Source organism: Salarias fasciatus, chromosome 15 (genome assembly GCF_902148845.1).
Source record: "Salarias fasciatus chromosome 15, fSalaFa1.1, whole genome shotgun sequence".
Taxonomy (NCBI): Eukaryota; Metazoa; Chordata; class Actinopteri; order Blenniiformes; family Blenniidae; genus Salarias; species Salarias fasciatus.
In genome coordinates, this window is record NC_043759.1 from 10,906,276 (window position 1) to 10,921,346 (window position 15,071).

At 41.3% G+C, this 15,071-nt stretch overlaps 3 protein-coding genes across 4 annotated transcripts in view; 1 reads left to right on the top strand and 2 right to left on the bottom strand.

The window, feature by feature from the left end:
• The window catches only part of cmtr1 (cap methyltransferase 1), a 506,633-nt gene that overhangs the window by 479,361 nt on the left and 12,201 nt on the right, over window positions 1-15,071 (top strand). The window lies entirely within an intron of this gene.
• Window positions 4,933-9,328, bottom strand: LOC115402533 (phospholipase ABHD3-like). 2 transcript variants are annotated; one of them, XM_030111105.1, is made up of 9 exons: window positions 9,193-9,328; window positions 7,529-7,689; window positions 7,262-7,444; window positions 7,108-7,153; window positions 6,618-6,730; window positions 6,334-6,507; window positions 6,205-6,253; window positions 5,943-6,108; window positions 4,933-5,366 (listed from the first exon to the last, which is right to left on the bottom strand). In XM_030111105.1, the coding sequence occupies exons 1-9, from the start codon at window positions 9,196-9,198 to the stop codon at window positions 5,158-5,160; spliced, it is 1,107 nt and encodes a 368-aa protein (XP_029966965.1). In that variant the 5' UTR covers window positions 9,199-9,328; the 3' UTR covers window positions 4,933-5,157. The 2 variants fall into 2 exon arrangements, with proteins under 2 accessions (XP_029966965.1, XP_029966964.1); XM_030111104.1 differs by having other exon boundaries at window positions 8,955-9,321.
• Window positions 11,662-13,855, bottom strand: ctsbb (cathepsin Bb). Its single transcript, XM_030111109.1, has 9 exons — window positions 13,733-13,855; window positions 13,567-13,652; window positions 13,308-13,422; window positions 13,058-13,173; window positions 12,755-12,840; window positions 12,535-12,675; window positions 12,327-12,443; window positions 11,884-12,012; window positions 11,662-11,738 (listed from the first exon to the last, which is right to left on the bottom strand). The coding sequence occupies exons 1-9, from the start codon at window positions 13,853-13,855 to the stop codon at window positions 11,662-11,664; spliced, it is 990 nt and encodes a 329-aa protein (XP_029966969.1).

Below are 15,071 nucleotides of genomic sequence, written 5' to 3' on the forward strand. Positions count from 1 at the left end.
AAAAAAACAACTTTGTTCTTTGTTTCTTATTCATTCCACTTCAGTGACACGAAGTTTCTGCTGCACAAGTCATCACATTTTAGCCACATTTAATCACATTACGGAGGTTTGCAGATAACACACACGTCACATCTAATATCTTTTAGAATTACGGTTGCGCAAGCAGACAAAGAAAGAAGCCCGGCTATCTGGCTAATTGACTAAACACACACATCTGCCTTAATAAAGCGGAGGTAAGCGAGCTGCTTGGCCATCACGTGACCCCGAGTTACTGCCGCCTCACCCTGAACATTGGACGGCTGTGAGATTAGACACCATGTTAAAGTCAATCATAAAGCAGCACGCCAGCTAGATGTGACGAGGGAATATAAAACACTTTTTATTCTGCAAGAACATTGTTACTTTTAAACACATCAAGGTGGAAAGGAACTGGTTGAGAAAGTTAAACAAATACATCCATTCACCACCAATTAAAGCATAAAAGGGATAATATAGTAAATAAATCACTCCAAAACAAGGTCCAAATGGTGATAGGTTCATTTCCCAGGAAGGATAGCGTCGAATGTTCTGTTGAAGCAAACAGAGATCTTACTGGTGGCAGTGTGTCATACCTGTTATAATTCATTATAAGTCAGGGCCTTTTATTCACCTGTCAGAAAGTTTGTTTGTGCACACACAGCGGTACACAAACAACACTTTATAAGCTTTCTAGGAACTTGTAGTTAAACCAAAGCTCAGTACAAGCTGGGAAGATCGCAAAGATAACCTTTCGAGCTTGCGGGTCAAAATTTAATGAAGCAAAACCACTCTGAGATAAGCACTGTGTGCTTCACCGAGGAGAGCCGCAGCTGAAACGGCCATCTCGCTGCGGTCACTGGTAGATCCTGAAAACCATTAAAGCATCAAACAATCTCTGGAAAAATATTCATTCATATGAAGATCGATGCAACAGGTGGTCATGAGGAGGAAGGAAAAACATGATGTTATACTCATTTAAAGCTGCAAAGGAGAAACCTGATGCTTCCTACTATCATACAGTCAGAAGACTGTACGCTTCATACTGTTCCATTACTAATTTACAGTCATATGCAGGTGAATTCCCATAAGACACATGAGACTGTATTTTAAACACTGTGAGATGAAGCATATGCATAAATATTCAATGAGGCCTTCTGTTACAAAAAAAAAAAGCAACTCTGAAAGTCATGTTGGCGTGACGAGGTGGGGCTGCACTCACCTGCAGGCAGGTTGTGGTCAGGAAAGGAAATGAATGTCCGTCCAGCTTCTTAAGGCCACATGAACCATTGGAGTCTGATGATCACGCGACAGTTTCCACCTCTCTCAGTGAGGAGATATCCGTTTTGTCGAATTTTTCTGGCTTTTTGCTGGACTGCAGGTTGGTCTCCAAAACTGAACACACCTGAGCAGACACAAAATACTCTCTCTGCAACCTCTCTGGCATTACTTCGTCTTCCAGGCCATGCCACACTTTCTCTGCTTACAATCCCATGTCTACACTACAGCTTCACTATTTTTACTTCTCTCCAGCACTCCTCACTTTCTCTCTCTCTCTCTCTCTCACACACACGCACGCACGCACACACACACACACACACACTCACTCTGTGTTTTCCACCTTCATTCTCTTTCTGTATCTGTCAATCTCAGAAACTGTGGTGTTGAATCATTAACCAGAACCTGAGGCTCCTCCCGTCACACCAGGTAGAGGAGCGCAGGCGGGAGGAGGACGGGCAGGAGGGAGGATGATTATGGGAGGCGATGAAAATCCCACCAAGCTGTCAAAACACACAGCGGCAGTGTGATCTTATGGTGCTTGCTAAAAACACATTGTTCCAACAGAAAACAACACAATTAAAGGTAAAAAAAAAAAAAGGTCATCGTACGACAAATATAAATGATTCCATATTCTTGGGAAACCTAAACCTTTGATTATTTTTTAATGCTTAGTGGAAAAAGTACATACTTAAAGGGGAGAATAGGGATGTGAGAATTAAATCAGTATTTGATGTTTGATGTCAGATGCAGATAACAGATAGCTGAGAGGATTTACATGAGTATAAACAAGCAATGAGAGCATCATTGTAAATCTTGACAGTGAGAGGAAGTGAAATCAATGAGAACAATTCACATTGTTTATTGCGTGAGAACATCTGAATGACCCGAAAAGCATGGAAAGCTCAATAATTGTGGTTATTTATTTCAGATTGTAGAAATAATGTAGTTTATATCCTTTCCTCATTATTTTGCTTCATTCACACAAAAAAAGGGAGCGAAACAAACCGTTAATTCAATTCAATTCAATTCAATTCAGCTTTTTTTATGAAGTGCCAATTACAACATAGTCGTTTCTAGACACGTTTACAGAGCAGACCCAACAGATCCACATGAGCAAGCATGATGCATTTAAGATAAAATGTCATTTATATTCATGTTTAAACATCCTGTTGGATCATTTTCTCTAACAGCTGCAATCTGCAAAGGTTTCTTCCTGTTTAAAGAGTGTTATAACAGAGTGGAGAGCATCTAAATAGCTTTAAGTGTGACGTGGCCATCATCACTGAGGATCTGCTGCTGCTGTCTGTGTTTCATCAAGTTTACAATAGGGGGTTCTTACAGCTCTTCATGCGTCCGTCTGCAGACTCCATCAGGTTCCTGGACTTTTCTCTTGTTCATAATACTACAACTCAACAGAACTGATTTGCTGAGTGTGTTATTGCTCAGGCCAGCTGACCGTTCCAAATGTTGCAAAACGTCTATCTAGTGTTGTTAACGTTAAATTAAAGGCAGTCAAGAGCTGCTGACGACTGCTAGAAAACCCTGGGCTTTAAGAACGATCGCAAAAAGATGTGAGACTACATGATAAAGCATTATGCAAGATGAACTGAATGAGAAATACTGTGCTATTCCAAGTTTATATCAGATGCGCCGAGTGTTTCTACCTTCCCTGAGCTGTCAACTGCCGTTTTATTTTCATTTTCCACGCAGTCAACTGAATGTAAATGAGAGAGGAGGGTGAGCACTGGGACAGAGGGTGTGGGTCTTTATGGTTCCTAGTTAATTATTGATATTGTTCTGGTTAATCAGCGACATTAATGACCCAACTGCTCCGAGATAAAAGGCCACGGATTCCAGTGGAGAAGTCGGGGGGGGGGGGGGGGGGGGGGGGGGGGGGGGACTTGGGGGCCGACAGGCAGTTCGTGTGTTATGACATTTTTCCGTGAGGACCAAGCCGGTGACAGAGCACGTGTTAATTAAAACAAAACCAATCTGATCGGCTTGTAAAGTCACAAATCATCCACAGCAAGTCTGGTTGTTTGTCTTCATTCTTTATTCAAGTGCAAATACAAGATGCACAATCATAAATTCATGATGCACAAATATCAAATAATAATCGGGACTGCAAAGGCAAGTCAGTGGGGTCAATACTGGCCAAGATATAACTGTCACATTAACCTCAAGACGGAGAAATTATCCTAATTTCTGTTGAATAAAAGCTAACAGCAGCTGCTCTTCTGGTTAATATTTCATATTTATGAATAATAGAACATTAAATCCACAGAAACGGAATAAAAATTATATAAATAATCATCAGAAATTCATATCATAGTGGTGTCAGCCTAAAAAAAGAAAGTGGTTTAACATAATAGGCAAGTAGTACATGATTTAAAGTGATGTGAATACATTCAGCTTAGTGTTCTTGAGTTGTAGGGGATGGCCTCCCCCTCTCAGAGCCGCTTAAATGCAGCTTATCGTTCATTTAAAATATGGTGCGTCATTTTATACTGTTGTTGCACAATAAAATTCCACAATAAATGTGTTTTAGCAAAATTACCGATAGATTTACCCTCCAATTATCTATTTAGTCATGATTTCTTATGAAAAACTTTGAAGGAATAAATAACTCCAGCTGAAGGGAGGCCTATCGCACACACACTGCATTCAGTACATCCATTCTGAGCTGGTCCAAACATCATCAACGGCTGAGTGCAAAACAACTCTGTGTGTACAGATCCAAAAATATGCACTGCCTCAAAATACAATCATGATAGATATCTGTTGATTGAGCACCCTAAATCACACTTTTCAAGTCCTCAAATTGTCACCTGAAATGCACCTTATTAAAAAGAAAAGTTAAATCATCACCATCGTGTCCTGAGAAGTCCTGGTCCCAACTTATTCCACTGAATCAGGTCTGTTTGAGACGGAAAGCTTCAAAAACGCAGACTTTCAACAATGTGCGTAAATAAAAACAAGGCAGGTTAATTTAGAACCAATAACTACAGTGATTGACAGCAGGTACATTATCTGAAGTACCACGCTGAATTTTCACATAGTAAAAGGTAATTTACCTTAGAAAAACTACATACCTTGTATGGCAAACAAAGCAAACCGGAAGGGGTTAAAACAAGTTGCAAAAAAAAAAAAAAAAAAAAAAAAAAGTGTAATCTTTAAGGCATGCTATGCACAGCATGGAAAAAAAAGCTTTGCAAACAAAACAGCAAGTGTGCAAGAGATAAACAATGAATGTATATGCATATATTACACAGCAATATCAAAATCACAGTACAAATTTACTGTTCTTCTTAATATTCATTAACCTTAATTAAAATTTCAAAATATGTAGACTTGTTGAACTCCTAGAATTCATTTTCATTCCCTGACAGGGAAACATTTCGCATCTCGTTTGCTTCGCATGCTGCTCCACAGGGCATCAGCGGCTTAAGCTGGGACGCCAGTTTTCTGGCTGTTTTATTACTGTAAGCAAATTTGCCATTTCTGTCGATTAAGAAAAACGATCTTGTTTCATTTCTTGCAAAAGCACAAGTTTTTTTTGAAGCTTCAAGATTGGTTGAAGTTGAAAATGGCTTTTACGTTATGATTTCTCTTTACTGTTTTTGTTTTTTCTAATGGAAGTGGGCCTGAGATGACGAGGAGGTAGAGCTGCAGTGGCGTCAGAAAATCGTACAATACTGTTTGTCATCTCACGGGGGACATGAAGGGGGCACAGCATGGTGTTTGAACAGCATGCACAGCTAAAAGCAATGCATTCTTCTCAGCTTGTTCTACTGTTATGATGTCAGTGCTTTCGTTTTATTCACAGTTACGGATTTATTTTTCTATTTATTTATTTTTTTCTTATTCACTCATCTGGTCTTCTTTAATACCGCAGGCTTTCTTTATGTCTTTCGGGTTCTCGAACACAGCCTGGACAAACTGGCTGAACAGGCGCTCCATGTAGTTTTCGCCTCGTGGGAACAAACCCTGCAGGAAGGCGATGTGTCCGCCGTGAGCGGTCAGCAGCAGGGCCACGTTCGGCAGGCTCTTCACCACCGACACCGGGAAGGCTGAGCAGGAAGAAAAAAGACAAAACATTTTTAAAACTTTTTTTTTCTTCTAAGTACCAAATTCAAAGTTAAAGCTATCTTGGGAAAGGACAAAAGCAATCAGTCACAAACCACATCACCGCTCTGTGGCCCTAAGATTGTGTTTTAAAAATGTCGTTACAACCATTCAACTCCAGGTGGCGCCATTACAGTTATATTCTGGGACATGACACAAGCATACATTATATTGAGGTCAACATGTATATAACCAGGGACCTTTAAATAGATCTGGTGTCAAGTAGCACAGGTGTGAATTCAGACTCTAAATACATGTTAAGCCGTTATTATAAAGAACGAAATATGAATATAGATGATGCTGAACACTGCGAGCAAAACAAGTTACAATAAATAAAAGCCGCTACTCCCCGTGACTCCTGAAAACTGGGAGTGTCGGTAATGCTACAACGGGAAAATACAGTCACTCATGAATTATTAAAAAATGTAACACTGTAAGAGCGGGTGTATCTAGGACACAACACCGCCACTTAGCTTCACAAAGAAACACGAGTCTGACTGATTGTGGGTTTGTCTCCTCACCGATCTGAGGAGAAAAGGGGTCATCGGCGGCGTTGAGACAGAGGATGGGCACGGCCGTGTTTGGGAGCTTCTTGTCTGGACTGGCGTCGTGGTAGTAGTCTTTACAGGACTTGTAACCAAACAGCAGCGAAGTGAATCGTTCGTCAAACTCCCGGATCGTCCGAGCCTGAAAGAGAGGAGGAAGGAGAGAGAATGAGATGTAACAGAAGAGGCTGTTCAACATGTAGGGAGATATTAAGCTAAGGGTCAAAATGTGGTGTACCTTGAGGACGTAATCAACATCCACCACTTTCTCCAGAATACGTCTGTGCCTGTCGGAAACAAAACAAGAAAAATGTAATACAAACCCTTTTCTTCCATTTAACTAGATACAGTAGATCTTATTACTGACCTGGTAACAGCACGGCACAGCCCATTGGTCAGATATTTGTTGAAGAGCAGCCAGTTGAGAGGTTCCTCCATTGACTCGGAGGACTTCAGAGCGTTCCAGGGGACGGAGATGGTGATGCCTGCCACCAGCCCCGACTCTCTGCGCTTACGGGCCAGGTAGTTCAGCAGGACCATCCTGCACGGAGTCAAACAAGAATAAAAAGTAAACCAAGAAGTGGTAAATAAATGTCAAGGAAATACAGAATACGTGACTGATTTACTAAAAACTTTAGAGCAGAAACTCACCCTCCCAGTGATACACCAGCACCAAGCACAGGGGCAAGAGGGAAGAGTCCTTTGACATGTTGAACCACGCGTTCAAGGTCAGTGGTGCTGGCAGCGCTGTAGGTGATTGGAGTCTGAAGCAGGAAGAACAAAAGCATCACACACACACAAAGCTAAAGATACAGTGCAGTTAACCGACTTTTTTTCATTTCAGGTTGTTACAATAATTTTTAACTCAGAAAAAAACACATTTTCAACCAAATATTCTTGCAGAAATCAGAATTATAAACAGTGTGGTGCAAATTGGGACACTATTAACTGTCAAAATACGGTGGCGGTGCAGCGACAGCATGGCATCTCCCTTCACATCAGGATATCTTTTTTACTTCATGCACTTTCAAAAGTCAAATCCATAAAATGCATCCCTACCTCGCCTGCACAGACTGCCGAAAACAGGAGGGGGTTGAAAATTAAAGGTGAACAACATTAATTCAAGAATCAGTATAGTTACCAATAACTCTTCCCCTCCGAGTCCTCTGTTGTTAAAGACGACGCACCTAGGAAAGAAACGTGATTAAAGCACAGAGCGCGGTCTCACTTCTTCAAGGAAGAAAAATAACTTTTCACAGTTCTGAGTTAACAACAAGGTGTTGACTCTCAGTCACCTGTAGCCGTGACGAGTGGCCTGGTTGATGGCGTGAAGCACATAGGACTGCTGGCTGTTCCCCGTCAGGCCCGGGAGGATCAGCACTGTGGGGCGGCTGGAGGATTGTGGGTACACCGCGCTGGCCTCGTTATCGACCCAGTCCAAGGAGATCTGACCACCATCCACGGTACGGATCAGCTCACTGGTAGAAGGAGGAAGATGTACAAAAAGAATTGTTTTATTCAATGTAATGAAATGAAACTGTTAAAAAGATTTTTCTTCATACTTGCGATAAGTGACAGGAGGTCTGGATTTCAGGAGAACACAGACGAGGGTTTGGAGCCTCCCTCCCCAGCACCAGGGAGTAGGACTGAAGCGCTCAGCCACCACAGGACAGTGTTTGTGCAGAAATACACTAAACGCCTCACTACAGATGAGGGCCGGGGTCTGACAGAAATAGAGAGAGGGGGGGGGGGGGGGGGGGGGGAATGGCAAGAACGTAAGAGATTTTTAACGCACACCTTGTCATAGAAACAGAATGCTAAACAAGTGTGGTAATATTAAACAAATATCAATTAGCTGGCATATTTTTGAGAAATATTTCAGTAATTTTCAGAGCACAAATTAAAAGCTGTTATAACTTTTGAATGGCTTCTTCGTTATGGTCCTTATTTCAGTCACACAATGATTTGTATGATCCGTGTCCTCAGATCTCCTCACTAGATGACTGGATTTTATTGCATTATAGCGCAGCTGATTGTTCAAATGCAGATTAGAAATGCTCAAGTTATAAAATCCATTTGTTGCACCAACAAAATTCCATTCAAGTTTTAACATGTAATTCACAACACAAATGTAGCTTTATTTATCATATCAAGGGCTACAACGAAACTGTACACTGACAGACTTGGATAAACATTTTGTTACTTTGTTTCTTCAATAAATTGAATATTTTCAATCTTCAAGTGATTAATTGTAACTGTAAGTTTGAAATGAAGCCAATTAAGAAATTTAATTGGTGCAAAAAATGTATAAAAATAACAAATATTTTTATATTAAATCAACAGATAATTGTGGAAAACTTGAAAAGAAACAACTCAAAGTAGAGTATGAGTTCAAAGAAAAGAATAGAGGAGGCCTGTTTAGCTCTTAAGTGAGTAAAATGCGGAATAAATAAAGTAAATAAGATCAGATAACTCATTATTTTAAAAGGTGATAAATGAATAGAAAGTGATGGAAACACGTGTCCACGCCATACACACTCATCTGCAGGACTACTACAGGCTGGAGCCTATCAGAAGAGCAGGGTCCACCTTGGACAGGTTGTCCGCCCATCACATGGCCAATCGTGAGAGACAGGCAGCCAGCCGCTTTCCAAAGATCACCGGTGCCAAGAGCAAATCTACAGTCACTGACATTAATATGAAGAACGACGTAAACTCTGCAGAGAAAGATCCCACTCTGATGATCACTGCCACCTCTGCGAGAGTCTGTATGAAGTGTCTGTCCTGCCCAGCGCCTTACCGTCGGCAGTGCTTTGGAGTTCTACTTTGAATGGAAATAAAATCAGGAAATGCTTTCACTGATGAAAAAAAAAGTGAGAATGAGATCCAAAAGAATGATTAAATTAAGCAGGGAAGGAAAAATTAATTTGGATCACATCAGTGGACATAGCGCAGTAATTACCGCCAACCTTCACAGCAGCGACTGACCTGACACTTGCGGCCCCACAGATAGTACAGTGCGGCCGTGAGGGAGCAGATGAACACCGTATAAGGTCTGGAAACACACTCCCAGTATGTTCTCCATAGCTCCACATGGCTTAAAAACATGACAATGATGAACAGAGAGCAGCTACGCTGCAGCAGAGGGCTGACCGGGTTGACCGCAGATGACACGTTAACAAACACAAGGAGGGGACAGGACAGAAATACGGGTCCGACAACCTGCCTTCATCACCACCGGCTAAAGTGTTTTACAACCGCTCCTTCGCCGCGACGCGTCCCATCAGCTCTGACCGTGAAGCCGGTATCCACCTGCGGACTTTTATTCAGCGCTGCTCATCGCCGCTGCGGGAACTTCCTGGTTCGCCGTGACGTCAGACGTCCTACCGAGCGTCACAGTGCCGCAACACGACGCGGGACTACAAACATGGAGGTCACGTACGTCCCTTTTTGTCGTTCATATCTATGGTTCACATCATTGCGGCTGTATTACTGCCACCTTCTGCTGTGTAGAGGGAACTTTCACGTTTATATTTACTTTATTTTTTTTTATATGTATAAAAAATCATTCATTGCCGATTTGGGGACCTTTGTAGTACAGACGTGGACAAAATTGTTGGTACCTTTCGTTTAATTAAAGAAAAATTCACAGTGGTCAGAGAAATAACTCGAATCTGACAAAAGTAATAATAAAAAAAAATCTATAAAAATTAACTAATGAAAGTCAGACATTGCTTTTCAACCATGCTTCAACAGAATTATTAAAAAAAAAAAAAAAAAACTCAAGAAACAAGTCTGGACAAAAATGATAGTACCCCAAGAAAAGACTGAGAATGATATCACCAAAGGGACATGTCAATCCAAGGTGTGTCCACTAATTAGCATCACAGGTGTCTACAATCTTGTAATCAGTCAGTGGGCTCATTTATAGGGCGACAGGTAGTTACTGCGCTTTTTGGTGACATGAAGTGTATCACACTCACCATGGACCAGATGAAGCAAAGGAAAGAGTTGTCTCAGGAGATTAGAAAGAAAATTATGGACAAGCATGTTAAAGGTAAAGGCTATAAGACCATCCAAGCAGTTTGATGTTCCTGCTGTGACTACAGTTGCACACATTATTCAGAAATTCAAGATTCATGGGACTGCAGCCAACCCCTCCTGGACGTGGCCGCAGGAGGAAAATTGATGACAAATCAAAGAGATGGATAACAAAAGAGCCCAGAAAAACTTCTAAAGAGATTAAAGGTGAAATCCTGAATATCAAGGGATTCTAGAGAGAAATGTGCTGGCCAGTGTCAGAAAGCTTGGTCTCAGTCGCAGGTCATGGGTCTTGCAACAGGACAATGACCCAAAACACACAGCTAAAAACACTCGAGAATGGCCAAGAGGAAAACACTGGACTATTCTTGAGTGGCCTTCTGTGAGCCCTGACCTAAATCCTATCCAACATCTTTGGTGGGAGCTGAAACATGCCGTCTGGAAAAGGCACCCTTCCAACATGAGGCACCTGGAGCAGTTTGCTCATGAGGAGTGGACACCTGCTGAAAGCTGCAGAAGTCTCATTGACAGTTACAGGAATCGGTTGATGGTAGTGATTGCCTCAAAAGGTTGTGCAACTAAATATTAAGTTAAGGGTACCATAATTTTTGTCCAGGTCTGTTTCATTAGTTTATTTTTTTAATAATTCTGTTGAAGCATGGTTGAAAAGCAACGCCTAACTTTCATTGGTTAAATTTCATAGAATTTTATTTATTACTACTTTTGTCAGATTCACGTTGCTTCTCTGACCACTGTGAATTTTTCTTTCATTAAACAAAGGGTACCAACAATTTTTTCCACATCTGTATTTTTGTACATCACTGCCATCTTCATGCGTTTATTTAATCAGTTGTGTTCAGTAGTATGCAAGTGGCTGGCTCATTTATCACTCATATCGTGACTATGCCAATATTTCTTTTTGCTTGGTGTTGGACTGGAAACAACATTTTTAGTGTGTGAAATGAGTTTTCCCGACAGAATCACAAAGCTCATGGAAAAACTTATTAATAATCTGTCACAAAAATGTGGACTTGTGTATTTCTATATCAGGTTGCTGTACCACTTTGGGTATTGCTGTTCTTGCTGTTTTTTAGCATCCGAAAATTCACTATCAAGTGACTAACGAGGACTTTGGGATGGGATTAAACAAGTTTTCTTCATTTCACTTCTTTTCAAGCAAAATGAAAAAAAAAAGAATGACACAAAAAAACTTTTTTCTGTTGAGTGTGTGTATGCGTGTTTGTTTTGTTTTGTTTTGTTTTGTTTTGTTCTATGCAAGCCTCTGGGATTACGAATATTATTGCTCGAAATAAATGAATGAATGAACACAACTTTTAAATGTGGTTTCACCCAAATGCACTTTAATGTCACTTTCAGTTATTTAAATGGTCTAGGGAATTCAGTCAGGGTAAGAACTTCCGAGCACATTCATTGTCTTGGCATAATGAACTCCTCTGAAATCATAGAAGTGAAAAATATTGCAGTTTATTGGATTACACAAATCTGGAGTTCAAAATAAGCAAGTCATTTAGAGGAACAACCAAAAAAAAATTGATAGACTTGTTCATTACATTCAACAATGACAGATGATTCTGTCAATATTCAAAAATAAAGTATTGATTTCGTTGTTGATTGCAGTGAGGAAGCACCAGATTCAGTTGTGTGGGGTTCCTGCCACCACCTCAGACTCAATCCCACATTCATCACTTCCACGTTTGATCTTGAAGAAACCTGAAATGAGGAAGTAACAGAAGAATGTAACCGATGAGATGATTTCAAAAAGTGTGACCCTGTTCTTGCTCCATACACAAAACACAGACCACATGGGACCATGTGCCACCACGTTCTGTTATGCAAGCCCTTCATCACGCTGTACCTTTGTCACCCCAGTCAGTGTTCCAGGAGTTGGCAACCAGCCAGTATGGCGTCCCGCCCTCGGTCCCCCAGCCCAGGACCTTAATGGCATGACCACCCAGCATCTCCCCTGTCAGATGCTGGTACACACCTAGGAAACAGACACATCCCACAGCAGCTTAATAGTCTGTAGGCAGGACAATCAAGCACGAGCTGAAGTTAACTCTTCAAATTAAACAACGTGTACTTCGTAACTGACTGACTGACTTACCGGCTGACCAGCTAACAAAGAAAGTAGGCCAGCGCTTACTATATAGGTCAATGCTAATGCAAAGTATAAGCAGGCTGCAGGTAACGGACATAAGGAGATTTAACCATGAATACACAATACAAGCTTTTGTTTGCATGTTTGAATATGCATGAAAGAAGCCTGTGCACAGAGTATATGCCAATTATGAGTCTCACCGCTCTTATACTGCAGAAAATCAGCATAAACAGTGAAAGCTGCCTCCACAGGGCCGTACTTGTACAGCTCTGTCATGATCTGCTGCTGGTCGGATGAGACACTGTACGAACGCCTGCCTGAGATGGAAATCAGAGGAAGATCATGGTCACATATAAGACAAGGCATGAGTGGAAAGCTAGAAGGTGTGATCATGTAAAACCTCTCTACCGAAGTGTTTGTCCTTTGGATAAGAGAGTTCGTATCCATCAATGCACTGCTGAACACATCTGGGAGTCTCCTGGCTGTGGCAGGGAGGACGGGTTCCGTTCACATGATGCTCACAGGGAGCGATGGTGTAGGGCCGGCAGCCTGTAACACACACACAGCCGCTCGGTCAAGACTTTCAGAGTCCAAAACCAAACGACTACATCACATGCAGTGAACTTACCCACTTTAGAGCCATACAAGCCTCCTGTCACAAGTCCAGTGTTCACCCAGTAATTCCAAGCCTCTGCAGGGTAGCCACCAAAACAGCTACAAACAGACAAGCACACCTCCTATTCATCGTTCCATTTACAGTTATTTAGCTGACAAACAAAAGACAGGGTTAGATGACTGATCAGGATTCAAAGGCCTGCCTGCAGCTACATGTGGCCGTTTACCTGGGTGAAAAGTGGAAAAAGGAGCATTTTTGGTCCTAAATGGTGCAGAATCCTATATTTCGAAAGTGCTTTTTCACACTGATAGTTACCCCATGCCACAGTCTTCACAGCAGGTGAGCACATCCTCAGCAGAGATCTCCACAGAGGTGTGACCCTCAGTCTGGATGCATATTCTGTCCGATATTGCCTCAACTGCCCCAAAGGCCTGTGGGAAATCAGAGAGTGAACAATGTCACATCTTTATTTTGGTCACCTCTGTAGACTTATGACATGCTTTAGAAAGACAAAAAATGAAGTCCGCACACCGGTTTCAGTATCATGTCTGAGTATCTGTCTCACCCAGCAGGATCCGCAGGAGCCCTGGTCTCTGATCTGTTGGATTGTGGGACAGTTCGGCCACTGCTGACGCGCATCAAAGCTGTCAGGGAGCTTTATGCCTTCAACGTTATGGATCCTGAACACAGACGGAAGCTCGTTAAAACAGCACGAGTGAAATTTACCCTCCTGACTGTCACCTGGTCGCCTCATGTGAGGGACTGTAAACACACCCAGGGACAGGTGTGCGCGCACACTCGCACACACACACATTTAAACTTACACCTCGGGCAGCCGGCGCCCTTTCATCATGGTCCCACACAGCGATCTCACATAGCTGATGTCAACATTTTGGAAGTTGTGTCCGGCCTGTAGAAACGGGAATGTTAAAATTCCAACAAGTCGCCAACGACTCCCATTACAATGAAAGACTGCATGAGGTGTCTCACCGTCCAGGTGGTGTTGGCCTTGTTGATGTAATTGATCATCTCTGAGGAGAGAGGAGCTGGATGACGGCTCGCCCAGGTGACGTGAGCCGTCACCACGGCACAGAGGAGGACCAGGGAGCGCATCCTGGAGGGCAGACATCGTGGATCAGCTCCAACACCAGTCAGAATTCAATGTTTTTGTTTCCTGAATAACTACAGCATGAGTGTGCAATGAGAGGGTGATCAAATGTATGCAATCACACAAATGTGGTGAAGAAATGTCATCCTACGTTTTCATTTTGCCTAAAATGAGCACAGAGATGTTAAAATACACAATAATGCAGTATTAATATTACTGTAGTAACTGAGAGACGTTGTGACTCGACCATTCAACATAATTTCAGTTTTTGCTTATTTATTTTGTCAAGAGTTCAGTAAAAGCCATATCTTATACTTTAATTAAAAATAAGTAACTTTATTATGCTAATTATTCTAAAATCTATTATTTTATTAACAAAGCTCCAGTTTAGGTCATTTGAAAAGAATTTAAAAAAGTTAGCAGAGCTTTATCTTGTGACAACAACTAAATAAGTCTTAAAATTGTTGCAATTCATTATAAACACTCCACTAATCATGAAGTTAATATTCATGAAATTCAGCATATTCAGATGTTCTACCATTAAACTCAGACTTGAAGAGGCTTCATTTCTTTGTCTTTGGTTAATCTGGTATTTTCACAAATGTCACAGATGTGTGCATATTACATTTCGCTGCACTGCCGTCAAGTTTATCCTCCTGGGAATCCAAACAAGGAAAATCAATTCAATTTAGGTATTTTACCTGTACCGCTGTTTCACCTGACGTCCTTCGATGCAAGTCCTTGGTCTCACTCGCCAAAATCTCTGCTCTTTTTTATAAGGCACACAGGTGAAATCACATGTCCTGTGTAGTAAATGTGTAATCAGTAAACATCTCATGTGACTTTCCAAAGGTTAACAGGTAAATTTGAAAGAATCCATTATGTTGATGATGCCACTTTGCTTAGTATCTGTTTTTTTTATATGAACTTTAAACTCATGTAGTAAAATAGGATGAGTTTGCAAATCATTCAGTTAAAAAAAAAGAAGAAACATGACAGTTCAATTCATTCACCTCTTTATTTGTTCAAATATATACAAATCAAATTGTCACATTACATAGCAATGTTTGTAGCTCTCCTTTGGTTCTGTACAAGGTAACTCTGTGCTAGCCTTCCTACTCACCAAAGCTGCGTTAAGGACACTTTGCTAGCAGTATCAAGATATCAAAATGCATCTGAAATCCCATTTTCTACATCTTTCTCTTTTATTCCACAAAATAG

What these genes read in the sequence shown, in the direction of transcription:
- LOC115402533 (XM_030111104.1), bottom strand. Translation starts at nt 9,074, where the DNA reads ATGTTTTTAAGCCATGTGGAGCTATGGAGAACATACTGGGAGTGTGTT. An exon ending in CCTCCTGTCACTTATCGCAA is followed by an intron (nt 7,445 to 7,528) that starts GTATGAAGAAAA and finishes TCCTTCTACCAG; the next exon opens with TGAGCTGATCCGTACCGTGG. An exon ending in ATGTTGATTACGTCCTCAAG is followed by an intron (nt 6,109 to 6,204) that starts GTACACCACATT and finishes CCTCTCTTTCAG; the next exon opens with GCTCGGACGATCCGGGAGTT.
- ctsbb (XM_030111109.1), bottom strand. Translation starts at nt 13,855, where the DNA reads ATGCGCTCCCTGGTCCTCCTCTGTGCCGTGGTGACGGCTCACGTCACC. An exon ending in GGGCGCCGGCTGCCCGAGGT is followed by an intron (nt 13,423 to 13,566) that starts GTAAGTTTAAAT and finishes GTCTGTGTTCAG; the next exon opens with GATCCATAACGTTGAAGGCA. An exon ending in GCTCCTGCGGATCCTGCTGG is followed by an intron (nt 13,174 to 13,307) that starts GTGAGACAGATA and finishes GATTTCCCACAG; the next exon opens with GCCTTTGGGGCAGTTGAGGC.